Genomic DNA, 15,243 nt, shown 5'->3' on the forward strand with positions numbered 1-15,243 from the left:
AGCAATAGCGAAGCATTGCCGGGTTTGCTAGGAAAAAAAAAAAAAAAATGGAAATTCCGGAAAAAATTTCTCAGATAATCGATCTAATTCTTTTCCAAATTTTTTTATCCGATTGTGAATATAGGATGATCGTAAACTTCCGGTGAGTCAAATGCTTAAAACTGTTTCAATACTCTTCCGCGTTGCGCAATAATGACATCGTAGTTTCATCTTTTTTAATTTTGTTGATGAAAATGTTATTTTTCACGACAGATAATTTTACTTACTTTTTCATATAGCTACAAGCTTTTCCATATTGGAAAATAAAAGTTTTTCCCCATCGTATTAAAACTAAACGGTTTCAAAGCCCTTAAGAACGCCCTTCCAACTTTATTCTAGGCGAGCGAAGAAAAGATTCCATCTTACTTTTTAAAATGAACAAATAATTTTTGGTAGTAAACCGGTAAATCGAGAGCGATACTTACCCCGCTAAACGTTTTACTATCGCGCTTATTTACAATTCTTAAATAAAATCCCATGAAGTGCAATATAAACGGGCACACGACGACAACAAACGATCGACTCCTACCGAGTTCATTGCTTGAATATATCATTTATGCTAGGCAGTCATTGGAGATAACTGTACAATGATGCTCTCATTTTAAGAAAATAACAAACATAATGTAAGATTCTTGTCTCAGAGAATTTATGCGTATTAGAACGCAGAGTTTATCTAACAGTATTGTAAACAATAACTTTACGCTGGGTAAATTTCTATGCAAACAAAATAAATTTTAAAAGTTAGCAAAATAGAGTAGAATAAAAAAATTTAATAATTTAATACTCGAGCTGGTGACTGCACTGTTTAACTTTGTAAGATGCATAATTCTAAGAAATTCAATAAAAAGGCGCGCTACATTCAATGTAAGTAAACTTCTGCATATTAACGGAAAATATTCCATTTCAACCGTAATATGAATTTAATTACATTTATTACCTGTAACTGCGGCATAATCAAAACGAGCAGAGGGGAAAAATATAACAGTAAAACTTCAAAACGCCTTGTTGAGCCGAATGCACGATATCAATAGTCTTATATTACTCCTAACGTGGCCAAAAAAGCGAAAATTGGGTTCATAAGAGTAAAAAAAAAAAAACGTACAACTATTATTTTTAGTGATATTACTACAATAAAGTGTAATATTTTAGTAGCTCTTGTAAAAAATAAATAATAATAAACACGTTTAAAATATAAAAATAAATAAGGAAAGGAGCCGGTACGATGAGACGAATGATTGAAGTTTACAATAAAGATACGATACAGCTAGCTGATACGCTATTAAAATATTATCAAAATTAAAAACTGACCAAATTTTGAAACTAAAAAAGTTCCTACTCCATCTGAAAATTCCAAAAACTTACAATTATTTAGTTTAAAATAAGCTTTATGCAGTTGTCGGAATCTTGTAATATACGCGTGTTTATTCACAAAAAAAAAAGAAAATAAATTTATTCGTTCAAATAATAGAGACACAATTTAGACCTAAGAAGACATTCAGAACTTAGCGTGATTTCGCTGGTAAAGTGTTGAAGTGGCGGGAATATATATTTTTTAAATGATGCAGAATTTTTCAGGCCTACGATCACAGGAGTATTTAATTACAAAGAATAACTAAACCTAATTATAATCGAGGGGGAAAAAATGTGAATTAGGTTTTTGGTATCAATCTTTTTTATCTTTGCAAACACCGAAAAACACCCTAATCGAATCTATCCCTATTCTTTCTGCCTTAAAGTAATTAAATGCGATTGCGTGGAATATAATCAAATAACATAAAATATTTAACTGCCTGCGCTTTCTTGATTAGATTAAATTATTATATTATCATTAACACCCAAAGGTTAACGCCCAATTACAGTAATTTTATGTTGGAAATGTTCCGTAGCGTGTGAAAAACTATTATGAGGTTTTTTATTTAACTGAACGACGATCAGAATAAAAAACCTAACTATTTTTAGATGATAGATTTAGCCGGTTTCCGTGGCGCGAGTGGTAGCGTCTCGGCCTTTCATCCAGAGGTCCCGGGTTCAAATCCCGGTCAGGCTCGGCATTTTCACACACGCTACAAATCATTCACCTCATCTTCTGAAGCAATACCTAACGGTAGTTCTGCAGGTTAAAAAAAAGATGATTGATTTGTTAGAAAAAAATTGAAGCGTTTAGGTAATGTAAGCGCGTTCAGTAAATTTAATTTCAAATCAAAGAAATACTACAGCGATAAAAATAAAAATCATTATACGTTGTAAAAACTGTACGACTAATAAAACTTACTAGGTATTGTAGTAGTAATAAAACACATATTACAATTTAATTAACCTAAAAAAAAGAAAATTATAAATTTATCTGATGAAATCGTTACAAAGCAAAGAACTTTTAATAATTAATTTTACAAATTCATGCAACTAAACGCGTCGTCATAAACTTAGGCGTATTTATATAATTATTTGCATGAAAGAAGGCGTTTCCATTTAAGGAGTGTTACGAATGGATGATGCGGTGTCCGGTGAAAACAAATAAATTAAAATGCATAAAGCAGGCGGAAAGAACGAGCCGATGAACCAACAATTTAATTAATTTACTTGTTATCGACAAACTGATCAACAATTTTAAAAACCTATCTATAGGTCGGTTTAAACGAATAAATCTGTGAATAACACTAATGAATAATTGGACGTTTTTTAAGTAAATATTTTAATAAAATATATTCATATTATTAGGAAATAGTATCTTTCTTTTATACAAAAGCAGGTAGATTACTAATATTATTCACTCGCTTTCTACATTAAACGATGTTTATTTATTTTTTTGAAGTAAAATAATTTCAAAAATCAACAGATCTATTCATAAGTACCTTAACGGAGTAGCGTAAGAATATAGCATTAGATAAGAAAATACGCACTAACAAAGCTACACATGTTTGAACCTGTTATTACAAAAACGAGCAACGATACACTAATAGTGATTATTTTTATATTCAAACGAATGCAGAGAGAAAAAAACGCATTTCAATAAAATCGAGTTTTAAGCGAACAACGCTTAAAAAACCAATTCAAGTAGCAGAGAGAAAGGGTTTCTACCAAAAAATGAGGTAATTTAACATTAATTTCTACGAACAGTAATCTTTAACTGAATTTAAAAATATCTTAATAATTTCATCGGTAAAACAATTCAAATTTAAAAAATAATAACGGGCATTCATCACAGATTCTCATTTCATATCATCAGATATAAGAATTCTACCGTTCGCAATAAAGGATTCAAATGAATATTAAAAGTCGAGTGTGGATACTCAGCCTGAGTGGACGTGTATTTCTAGCTCTGCGTTTTATGCGTTTTTGGTTTGGTTTTTTGCGGCTTTTTTATTGGACAAGTAGTGAATCATTTCGAGGAAAGGATAACGGACAATTGTGTTAAATTTTGTGAATTTTGGTGACCGGACTGTGCTGTAATTACGTTTTTTTTATGTTGTAACTTTTCTCTCCATAAGAGCAAAGTTAAATTGGCCGTTGAGGCTAGTGAAAATAAGTTAAGTCAATAGACAAGTAACCACAAGTTTGTGACGTCACGGCTGTTGTAGTAAACAACAACTTAGAATAATTATCGACAAAATAAGTTACACTAGTATATATTTTTTTTCTAATTGTTTGAGGCTCTTATAAAGGGGATTTTCCTTTCCTAATAACTCCTTCCCTGAACAATATTTTCCAAATTCCTCTCGGATCGGATAGATCCGAGATCAATACCTTCCATAGACTCCCCACCCGCCCAATTTTTTTTGGGGGGGGGCACTTTTGGTCGGATACAAATTCGACCTCCCTCAAAAAAAAACCCTATCCCTATGGAAGAGGGGATGGAATTAAGTGTTTCCGGGCCTTCTGGCCCCCCAGAGAAAAAAGGATGGAAGGCAGTGGATCTGCCTTGGGACTAAACGAGTTACAGCCGGTTCCTCCGAGGAAGAAGAGACTACCCCTACATTATGGGATCTGACTTATAAGCTGGGCCATGCCCTTATAACATTTAGACAAAATCTGGGCCATGCCCTTATAACATTTAGACAAAATCTGGGCAAGTCTATGGTGACTACGAGAAGAAGCTGACGGAGATACATCATTAAGATGCTGAAAAGCATCTTAATGACGCAGTGACTCATGTGGATACTAAATCACAGGGGACACAGACAGAACACTCCAGGGCAGAAGAATTGTCGGACATTCTTGAATCCGAACTGACCGACGAACAATTAATCGATAGATAGCCTGGTCCATTGGACTATTCATGGTCCACATGGGCCATGAATAGAGTGACATCCGTTGACCCTCAATCTGATAGCTCTGACAGATGTAATTTTGTAGACTTGAACAAACAAATGAGACCTAAAGCTGCTAGCGGAAAATATGCTAACGCTAAACCGGGGGCAATCAGCATAGACAATACCACCATTCTAGATGAAGATAGTGTTTCAACTAATTGGACTAGATATACGGTCCTTTACGACTCATCAGCAGGAGACCGCGCTACAGCCGCCACTCTCCTTAGGGCGTTGAAACGAGTCGTGGTGAAAACCAGGGCTCCGGTCTTCGTGCTTCCACCGGGACCCGCGGGTACAACGATAAGGAAATTGATCATATATCTGACCAGAAAAGAGAAGGAGCTCCCGAAGATGGTCCTGCTCAGAGTGGGGGACTCGATTCGGGCTCGCTCAAGATCGGGTTCAACCAGAAGGGGCACACCACCGGTCGCTGATAGCAAGACTATCGTTATTAAGGCTGAGGGAAAGACTTATGCCGACCTGTTAAGAACAATGAAAAACAAAGTCACCCAGGAAGAGGCAGGCGAGGTCCTCTCTCTCCGGAAAGGCCAAAATGAAGAATTAGAGGTAAGTATAAAAGGGGCTCAGAAGGCAGGAGAATTCACCACTCTTCTGAGAGATCGGGCAGCAGAACTTAAGGTGGACCTGCGTTCTAGGGGTGACAGAAGGACTGTGGTCCATATTAAGGACCTCGACGTAGACACAACCGAAGAGGAGGTGTGGGAAACGATCTCAAGAGTTGTCGGGGCGGGGGAGCCATTCCAGGTCACCTCCCTCAGGAAAGCATATGATGACACTAAAAACGCCACCGTCATCACGAATCATAGAGGCGCCACAAAGCTGGTGGCATCAAGACTACGAGTTGGCTGGGTCCATTGCCTGCAATGGACCTAGCAACACGAATATAGGTTCTGACCTATATTCGTGTTGAAGGAGAGGGCTGCTGCCGTTGTTGGGGCACCGGACACGGTAGCAGAGACTGTAAGGGCCCGGACAGAACCAATCTCTGTTATAACTGAGGTGGCGCTGGACACCGTATCCGGGAATGCAGAGAGGTATCCAGATGTCTTGATTGCCGTAGCCTAAACCACCGCACCGGGGGCACTGAATGCGGAATGAAGCGCGATGCCTAGAGTCTTACTAATCGATAACCATCGAAGCTTCCTCTCCCATAACTTGGTGGAGGAGACAGCTAATACTGGAAAGTACAACTTTGTTGTTGCCACTGAGCCTAACGTATACTCTGCGACTGGGTCTCGATGGGTGCCAGATACCGCTGGGGAAGTGGCTTTCCAGTAAGAAAATTACTGGAAACTGGGACTATAGGTTATATTTGAGGACTAAAGGAGTCATTGCAATAGAACTCTGTAACTTTATATTGTTTGGGGTCTATATAAGCCCGAATGTGACGCTGGCGGAGTACGAAGCCAAACTGTTCGGACTGCAGAGGATGGTCACGAACGGCCCAAAGAGGACAATTGTTGTGGGTGACTTCAATTACCGTTCCGTAGCGGCTGGTTCCTCAAACAACAGAGGACTAGCTGTAGGAGAACTACTAGGAACTAATGGGCTTGTGTGCATCAATGATGGTTCGCCCACTTTTTACGCCCGCGGGCATTCCGCTATCCTGGATCTGGTATTGGTCGACGGTAGATTTCCACCAGTCATGGTGAGCATGCAGGTTTTGCAGGTTACTGCAAAACTGCATGCTCAGCCAAATGATCACTGCAATTCACAAATGATCATTTGATCAAATGATCTGCAAATGATCATTTGGCTGTTTCTGTTGAAATCCTTGATACTGAGACTCATATTAGAAATCAACATCTATGCTTTAGACTTTCGGAACGTCAGGTAGAGACCATTGTTCCCAAAGTTGCTGCAAAAATAACGGCTGGCAGACCGGTCACGCCAGATACATTACAACAGATGATTACTGAGCTGGCCAAGCTCCCCGAAAGAGCTACAAGACATCACCCTGTCTGTTGGCGGTCCTCCGATATTGTGGATCAACGCAGGGTTCTGTAATCCATGAAGAGGCGAGTGCAAAGACTTAGAACGAGAACATACGGAGCTGATCGAGACCAGAACACGGCGATTACACAATACCGAGCAGCAAGAAAACAGTTAAACTTCAAGATTAAGCATGCAAAAAGGCAGAAGCGGAGGGAGCTATGCAGTGAACTAAATGCTGACACCTGGGGACGGGTGTACCAGGTTGTCATGAAGAGACTGGGAACACGGTTGTCCGTCCTTAATAAAATAGAAGCTACACGTCACATGGTAGCGCTTTTCCCGCGGGTTGATACGGGCATCACGGAGCTAATACCTGGTGAACGCGGCAGGTTTACCCGGGATGAAGTGGCGACTGCGGTTAAGACTAAAAATAAAAAGAGTCCAGAACCCGATGGTGTGCCAGCTTCAATCATAAAGGGTCTGATGTGCGTCATCCCGTGGGAGATGACAGATATTGCAAGTTATGGGGTCCAGCATTGCTTTTTTCCTGCTTGTTGGAAAGCGTCAGGAACTGTTTTCTTGCCCAAATAACAGTCAGTTCCACGAGCTCTCTATAAGTCTCATTAATAATATGGGAAAAGTCGTGGAGAGGCTCATCGCTAATAGACTAATTGAGGAACTGGAAAACAACATCCTCCTCCATGAGAATCAGTTTGCCTTCACGCGGGAGCGGTCAACTATTAACGCCATCAACAAAGTCGTTTCATGGGTTGCTGCGGTGAGGGATGGGACTTGAAGAACCAGACATATCCCACTAATGATACTCCGAACGCTTTCGGTCCGGTACCTTGGCCAGCTATATTGAGGACACTTCAAATAATGAATATAAGCGAGTACACAGTGACGCAAGTAGCCAGCTGTCTACCTGAGAGACGGACTGAAATTAATACGGTGGATGGTGTGGTAAGTCATCAGATCTTCGGCGGAGTCCCGCAGGGGTCCGTACTCGGACCCCTACTTTGGAACATGTTCTATGATGAAATGTTCCGACTTCAATTCCCGCCGGGGGTGACATCTCGCTGCTAGTGGAGGCCAGTACCTTAGATGAAGTGGAGGACAAGGGGACCTTAGAATTAGTGAATGAATGGCTCGTCAACAACAGTTTGGAGGTCTCTCCTTCCAAATGCAAGGGTATCCTCTTCACTGGTAGGAGGATACTCAGAAGATTAAATCTGCGCCTGAGAGGGGAGCCAATAGTCGAGGTGGAAAGTGTTAAATATCTAGGGGTGTTACTGGATAAACACCTCAAATACTCCAGTCATGCGGCCATGATCTGCGACAGAGTGGAAACAACAATCCGTGCCTTGCGAGGTCTCTTTGCGGGACAGGTATGCCACGTGCGTCGAAGAGGCGACTTATCACCTCGGTGATATCGTCGTCTCTGTTGTACGCCGCCCCGGTATGGGCCGATTAACATCGGCCCATACTGGGGCGGTTAATGTCCAGCGCAACAGAAGAAAATTAACTAGCACTCATAGGAAGTCGCTTCTGGGCGTAGTTTCGGGGTACCGAACGTTATCGTATGATACACTGTGCGTTCGTTCTTCGGTGCCCCGATAGAATTACAGATTGAAGGACGAAAACTAAGGGCGTCCGGTGTAGCCAAACATGAGGTCTATTCTATTATACGAGAAGAATGGAAGGTGGCATGGGCAAGTTCAACAGTGGCCGCATAGACCAGAAAAATTATCCCGGACCTGGATGCTTGGCTAGATCGCTCTCATGGCGAATTAGATTACCACACAACGCAACTCATGTCGGGACATGGTGCGTTTGAACAATGCCTGCATAGGTTTGGCAGGAGAGAGTCACCAATCTGTTGTTACTGCGATGCGGTTGACGAAGCCGAACACGCTATTTTGTGTGCAGACGATGAAAGGAACATCGTATAAATGCAGGCCTGATGCATACCCGACCGAGCAGCTCTCGGAGTGGCTCTTGGCTATGTCCGGAAACTGGCATAACTTTGCAATATTTGCAAGAGCAGTTCTCAGAATAAAAGAAGATGAGGCAAGACGACTGGGATACTGAGGGTTGTAGTTTATAGCATGGCTGGGCGGACAGCCCCTTTCCTGAGGGCTCACATGCCGTGGTGTGTGGTTCCCGTGATGGAGCGGGGACTCCTGGGGTCCGTTAGGTGTGAATGAATGAAAAGACCAAGAGCCGGGCGGCGGGGTGGGTTCCCGGATACGCTTCGGCTCCTGCACCGTCGGTTTGATGCTAGCAAAAGGAAAGACCGGGGGGGGGGGGGGCTGGGAGCAGCATAGCCGGACCTGGTTCTTCCGTTGGAGATTAGAGGCAGGCAATTAAAAGATCCGGAAAGGACACGTCCCCGGGTCGAATATACTTAATTGGATGTCCGACTCGGGGATGTAGGGGAAAAAATGAATATTACAGCGAAATAAGAGTATCGAATATGTTACCGTAGAGGTATGTTTATGTTTTGCGATTCATGCAATCTGAGGTTCCTTGTGATATCAGTGACACGATGATTCAGTAGGACGAGTATAGAGCAATGCGCCGCCTGATATACGATAGTTATCATTTTACCGGGTAAATCGCCGAATCAAATCGATAAAGTTTAATATAAAAAGTAATCTATGCAAATAAATACGCCCGACGTATTATCAGTTTAACCCCAAAGCCGACACGTATTCATCTTTTCAAGACATTATATTTGCTTAAAAAACACGTAAAGAGCGAGCGTACACTGGCATTCCATACTTTCTTTAAAAAACCTGTCGTCGATTTAATTCTCTGTCGTACAGTATACATCTATCGATACATATATGAGCAAACATAACAAACATCCCATGAAAAAAATACATATTTACCTTTCTGATGTCGTCCAAATTATGTATTTCTGGTGAAAGACCACCATGAACACAGAGGAACTGCTGATTCATTAATGCGGCCAAAGGAAGGCAATCGAACGCCTCCATACACGCTTCATACACTCGCTCCGAGTACTTTATTTTACCTGTAACAGAAAGAAGAAAAACTATGTGACATTCCTTATTACATCTGCGATTTCTTACAACATTTGTGTAAATCTTATGCAGAGTTTCTCATTACACGCTGTAAATTCAATCGTATATCTTAAAAAGAATCAAATAAACCGTTTCTGACGGCACCATTAATTAACGGCTAACGTAAAAAAAAGACGGTAACACTGCTTTTTAAGACCGATGAATAAACTCGATTTGTAATCGGTGTCCTGCAAAATCACAGAACAAACTAATCCATCGGCTGTCGTTAACCAAACCGACGGATCGGGTTACTCATGACGTATGCGTTAATAGTTTGCGGTACAACAAACACTACATGCAAGAATGATAACAGCGGTGTGGGCCAAATGTCTAATAAACCTAATATATTCGTTAGTCAATTTGACAAATATTTAAGGAAAAAAAACTTGTGATGTATTTTAATGGCGTCTAAAAAGCGGGAGATAAAAAGAAATTAAGCCCTTTTTTACAACGGTCTAGGATAAGGGAAAAACAAATTAATAGGACAGGAAGAATGAAAAACGTAAGAAGTTCGAGCGTAGAACAACTATAATTATTTCGTTACAATCGAAATAAACTAACAACAAATAGTCGATTATGTTGCAAAAACGTAGGAACGATAAAAGAAAATAATAAAGGCGATAGGAAATTTGCAAGAAGCTTGAAAAAGATTATATACCGAGGTTACGGCAATCGTAATATATCTATTGAAAGATACGCTTACTTGCTGATATTGAAGGGTACGCATGACGCAAGCTAATGAAAAACATAAAGGGAATTTTACGGCGAGTTCTACAATCTCATTTAATACTGCAAACATTAACCGCACGATCACGATAATGGACAAAAATCATTATGGGCGGTACAATTACCCCATAAGACCAACATTTTTAATACGTAAAAATTTCATTAGTTTTTTAAAGCTACAATAAATATTTAAATTGCATTTAGAGAGGATCAGTATTAAATTATCACATTATAACAAACCTGATAGGAGTAAAGAAAAATAAAACGTACTTTAATTAATTACTTATGAAAAAAATATACTCTTTAAAGAAATAGATTGACACATTTTCACAATGAATAGTGAGCAGAATTAAAAACGACCGTTTAAAGTAATTTTTTTCGAACTTTCCGAAAAAGCACGGTCTAAAATCCAATTAAAAAGTGCTTCTTATGATGTGCATAAAATATATTTCACTAAAGACGTGCAGGATTTCATAATATGTAGTATATAGAGAGTATTGATCGACAGAACGTGCGGTATGAGTACATACACTTACTAGCTCAAAAGCAGTACGATGTAATTAATAGCGTTTTCATTCATATAAACTTCATTTTCTTCATTTTTAATTCAAGAAATACTAAATAAGATATAAAATACTGTCACTGTAACCGTCACAATTACACCGCATTTCAAATACGTGCTCATAAATAGCGGGATAATTAATGACATGGATTACATGGACAAAAATAATTTTATTGAAAATTAATTCTAACGAAAACTTTCTAACGGTGGAATGGAGGTCACCGGTTCAAAATAAAGACAGTAATAAATCATTAACTTTAAAAAACTAAATAAACATTAAATAAAACATCCAAATCAATTTTCACTTTTCTAAAGCGTCCAAAACATGAGATGCTCGTTGTTCTGGAAAATGATTGTCATTTTTAAGAGAGACTATTACGTAACGAGTTGCCAACGACTGCGGTCAAGGCAAACGATGGAATGTTGAATATTTTTATTACAACTTTTATTCCTATGAAAAATTGATAAAAAAAAAAAAAAAAACAATTAACTGGCGGAATTCACTTATTTATTACTTTCCCGTCTATATAGCAGCTTCAGCGAATTTATAGTTATATAGAAGGAAAAGTATGGTGATCGGTGAAAATTGGGCAAATCCCGTTTTCACCAAATCTTGACGAACTGATCCCTAAGGACATCAGAAAGCCGAAAAATGGCATCGTCAAAATTGGGTATATCCGGCTTTCACCGAATCTTACGAACTGACCCCTACGGATCCCAGAAAACCGAAAAATGATATCGAAATTTCCGCGAAAAAATTTGCGTTCGTATGTACGTACGCAAAATGGCGTATAAATCGCCTTATTCTCCAGAACTACTTGACCATTTTTCAACAAACTTCGATATAATATTTCTATAATAGGGGCATTGATACTATTGAATTTTCAATTCAAAAGTCAGGGGGGTGGGAGATACAGGGGGAAAAACGAAATGGTCTACAAATTTTGCATAATTAAGGTTTTTTTTAATATTAATAAAAACATTTTTTGCTAATTTCATCTCAACCTCTAAAAATGATTTTAGGTGTCGGCCTTCAAATTAATCACCTTATATCTCCAGAACTACTCGCCCGACTTTGACAAACTTAGATTAATTCTATATATGGGGCAAAAATGCTATTACATTTTCAATTCAAAAGGTCAGAGGTGGGGGATACAAGGGAGGAAAAAAATCGTCTCCAGATTTTGCAAAATTAAGATTATATTTTATTTTGATAATTTTTTTAATATTAATAAAAACTTTCCTAAAAAAAGTTTTGATAAATTTCATCCCCACCCCTAAAAATGGTTTTAATTTTGAAGAGTTATAGAAGGCAGTACAAGGGTGATTATCGTTGCAATTTTTTTAAAAATATTTTATGAACAATTATAAAAAAAAATCTTTTATGTAAAACTTTTTTGGTTAAATTGCACCCCCACTCCAAAAAATAGTAATAATTTTGAAACTTGTAGAAGGCAGTACAGTGGGTCTTTTTCGTTACAGTTTTTTTCTCCTAGCATGTCGTTGGATCCACAAACTTGTTCCTCATCGATAAGGGGTCTTAACCCAGCCCTCCTCCCATAGGAACCCCACATCCCATTTAGCGGCCGGGCTACTACTGTAGTCGACTGCTGTGTTGTGATGTTATAAGTGAGCGGTAGAATTAAATACGAGGGTTATTTTTTTTTCAAGGTCCGATCGGTCACGAAATTAAAACCACAGTGAAAATAAAAAAATTTTTATTTGTAACAAGTACTTACATATTTACGCTATTTCTCTACATAGTCGCCACTCCGATTTAGACATTTTTCGTAGCGCGGTACCAACTTTCCAATACCCTCGTCATAGAACGGAGCCGCCTGTGTATTCTGCCATGTTTCTACGCTGGTCTGCAGCTCTTGGTGAAATTCATGGAACGTGGCACGACCATCACTGCAGCCTCATACTGCGTGACTCTTCAACGTCTACGAAGGGCAATTTAGAACAAGCGGAGAGGAATGTTGTCATCAGGCATTGTCTTTCTCCATGACAATGCTCGGCCGCACACTGCTGCTGTAACAAAGAAGCTCCTGCAGCGTTTTCGTTGGTAAGTGTTTGATCACCCACCGTACAGCCCGGACTTGGCTCCATCCGATTTTCACCTCTTTGCTCACATGAAATGCTGGCTAGGAGGACAACATTTTGGCACAGACATCGAGCTGCAGAGCAGCGTAGAAACACGTCTGAAAACACAGGTGGCTCCGTTCTGTGACGAGGGTATTGGAAAGTTGGTACCACGCTACGACAAATGTCTAAATCGGAGTGGCAACTATGTAAAGAAATAGCGTAACTATGTAAGTACTTGTTACAAATAAAAACTTGTCTATTTTCACTGTGGTTTTAATTTCGTTACCGATCGGACCTTGAAAAAAACAACCCTCGTAAATGAATAATATTTACAGTGCAAAAATTTATTCAAAGTGGCCACTAGTACCACCACACACGCGCGAATGAAATACGGTATGGGCGCACGCTTTAGTTAGAATCACTGAATTAAACAAACAAAAAATATTGTATTTTTTAGCCGTGCATTAGAAAAAAAGCCCATGACGGGAAAGTCCTACAACTGTGTTGTCAGCTTTTTTTTTTAGAGAAAAACGAATTTTCAGTACATACGCAAAAGTATATATTACGCGACACACCATCGTCATAAATAAAATATATATATATATATATATTCCACGTCGGCTGCAGTCCTTGTTTTGAATTTATTATTGTTTTGTCTTGTATAAAATATTATCACAAACTAAGTCCAGTTTTTAAATTTTAATTTCATACAGTACATCAAAAAAGGATGAAATTCCGATTACAGTTTGACATTTGGTTTTGTGCCGTATCAGGCAAACAAACCCTAACAGTTAATCTAACGGAAAAATTCAAACGTTATAAATAGGGGTTGAAATCAGATTAAAATAAAATACTAAAGAAATATTTTATAGTAGCTTAAGACTTTTTTTTCTCCTGTTTAGCGTGGGAATCACCGTCAGGTATAACTTCAGAGGATGAATGAGGATGAAATGCATGAGTGTAAGTAAAGTGCACTGAAATATAAAATTTATTATAAAAGAATAAAGTAAAAAAGGGGGTTAAAATTCATGTTAATGTAATGCCGAAAAATAATACACTAAAGATCCAGTAAAAATAATACCTGAAGACAAATGAAATCAGTACAAACTACAATTAACGAGGTAAATGAACCTATTTTTTATTTTTTTCTGTTTAGCCTCCGGAACCGCCGTATGTTATTACTTCACAGAATGAATAAGGATGAATGTAAAAAGTATGAATGAAAGTGCAGTCTTGTACAGTTTCAGGTCGACCATTTCTGAGATATGTGGTTAAATGAAACCCAACCATCAAAGAACACCGGTATCCACGATCTACTATTCAAATCCGTATAAAAGTAACTGTATTTTATACGGATACCGTATAAAAGGCAGTTTAAGGGTGATTTGAAAAGGACGTTCAAAGGGTGATTTGAACGTTGGCTCTCGACTTCCAAATCGGCTGATTTGCGAAGACGCGTTCACCACTAGACCAACCCGGTGGATTAGTTTTCAAGACTTGGGGCGTTATATATGAACGGCAATGAAGCTAATTTTTCACCGAACCGACGGATTATATATAGACTATTTATTAATTAATTATAAAGAAGAACGGATACTTCAGAGAGTATTAGGTATTCGTTCTTTGATAATCCTACTAAAGAGCTCACAAATAACCGATTACAGTAACGATAACAATCAAAACGAGACATGTTAAAGGCCAACTTTGTTATAGTTAGGTTTACAGTAGCAATCTATAAACATTCAAACCGATTAAAAAAAAAATAATTAAAACTGTTCGATTCAGTCCTTAAAAAAGCACACAAACTGAAAAAAAAAACGAATTGAAAAAGAAAATGCAAGGTATCTACAACGGGATAATAAGCTGTATATCTATGTTTTACACATTTTATATAAGAAAGATACGTAAAGAAAAATAACTATGAATAAATCGTGATAAAAATGAAGCGACTGAAATTGAAACGAATTAATTCCCTTCATTTTTAAGGAGTGAGATACGCAATTTACAAAAGATTGTCAGAGAATTTGATGCAAAGTGGTATATAGCAATAATACCTAAGATTTGCAAGCACAATATGGAAAGAATATGAAGATACAATCCATTTGAAAACAATTTATGTCGACTCTATCTTTTCCAAAAAGTAATATAATATTCGTACTTACAAGTAAAACACCTGCTGCCTGTCAGAATAAAAAATCTGATGTAGACACCACGTAACTTCCTAGTACGCCTATTAAATTGCATACACACAATTTAAAAAAAATGAAAAGTACATAAAATTTTATCTCATTAATAAGTTCTGATATTTTCTAATATTTATTTTTTTATTCTTATTATTGAATTTTTATTTATTGTATTTTTTTCTACAATCAAAGGTTAATAATTATTAATAAATCAATTCAATTAAATTAAAAAAAAAAGTTAAAAAATGGAGATGAAGTCTGATTCGAACCGATGTGCCTTACCATTGTGTAAG

At 38.1% G+C, this 15,243-nt stretch overlaps 1 protein-coding gene across 5 annotated transcripts in view; it reads right to left on the bottom strand.

Moving 5' to 3' along the window:
* Window positions 1-15,243, bottom strand: part of LOC142322336 (serine/threonine-protein phosphatase 2B catalytic subunit 2-like) — a 552,551-nt gene that overhangs the window by 161,521 nt on the left and 375,787 nt on the right. For all 5 annotated transcript variants that reach the window (XM_075361295.1, XM_075361299.1, XM_075361298.1 and 2 more), the window contains exon 5: window positions 9,200-9,345. In XM_075361295.1, the coding sequence (XP_075217410.1) occupies window positions 9,200-9,345 (146 nt within the window). The remainder of the gene's footprint in view (window positions 1-9,199; window positions 9,346-15,243) is intronic.

This window comes from Lycorma delicatula, chromosome 3 (assembly GCF_047948215.1).
Source record: "Lycorma delicatula isolate Av1 chromosome 3, ASM4794821v1, whole genome shotgun sequence".
Taxonomy (NCBI): domain Eukaryota; kingdom Metazoa; phylum Arthropoda; class Insecta; order Hemiptera; family Fulgoridae; genus Lycorma; species Lycorma delicatula.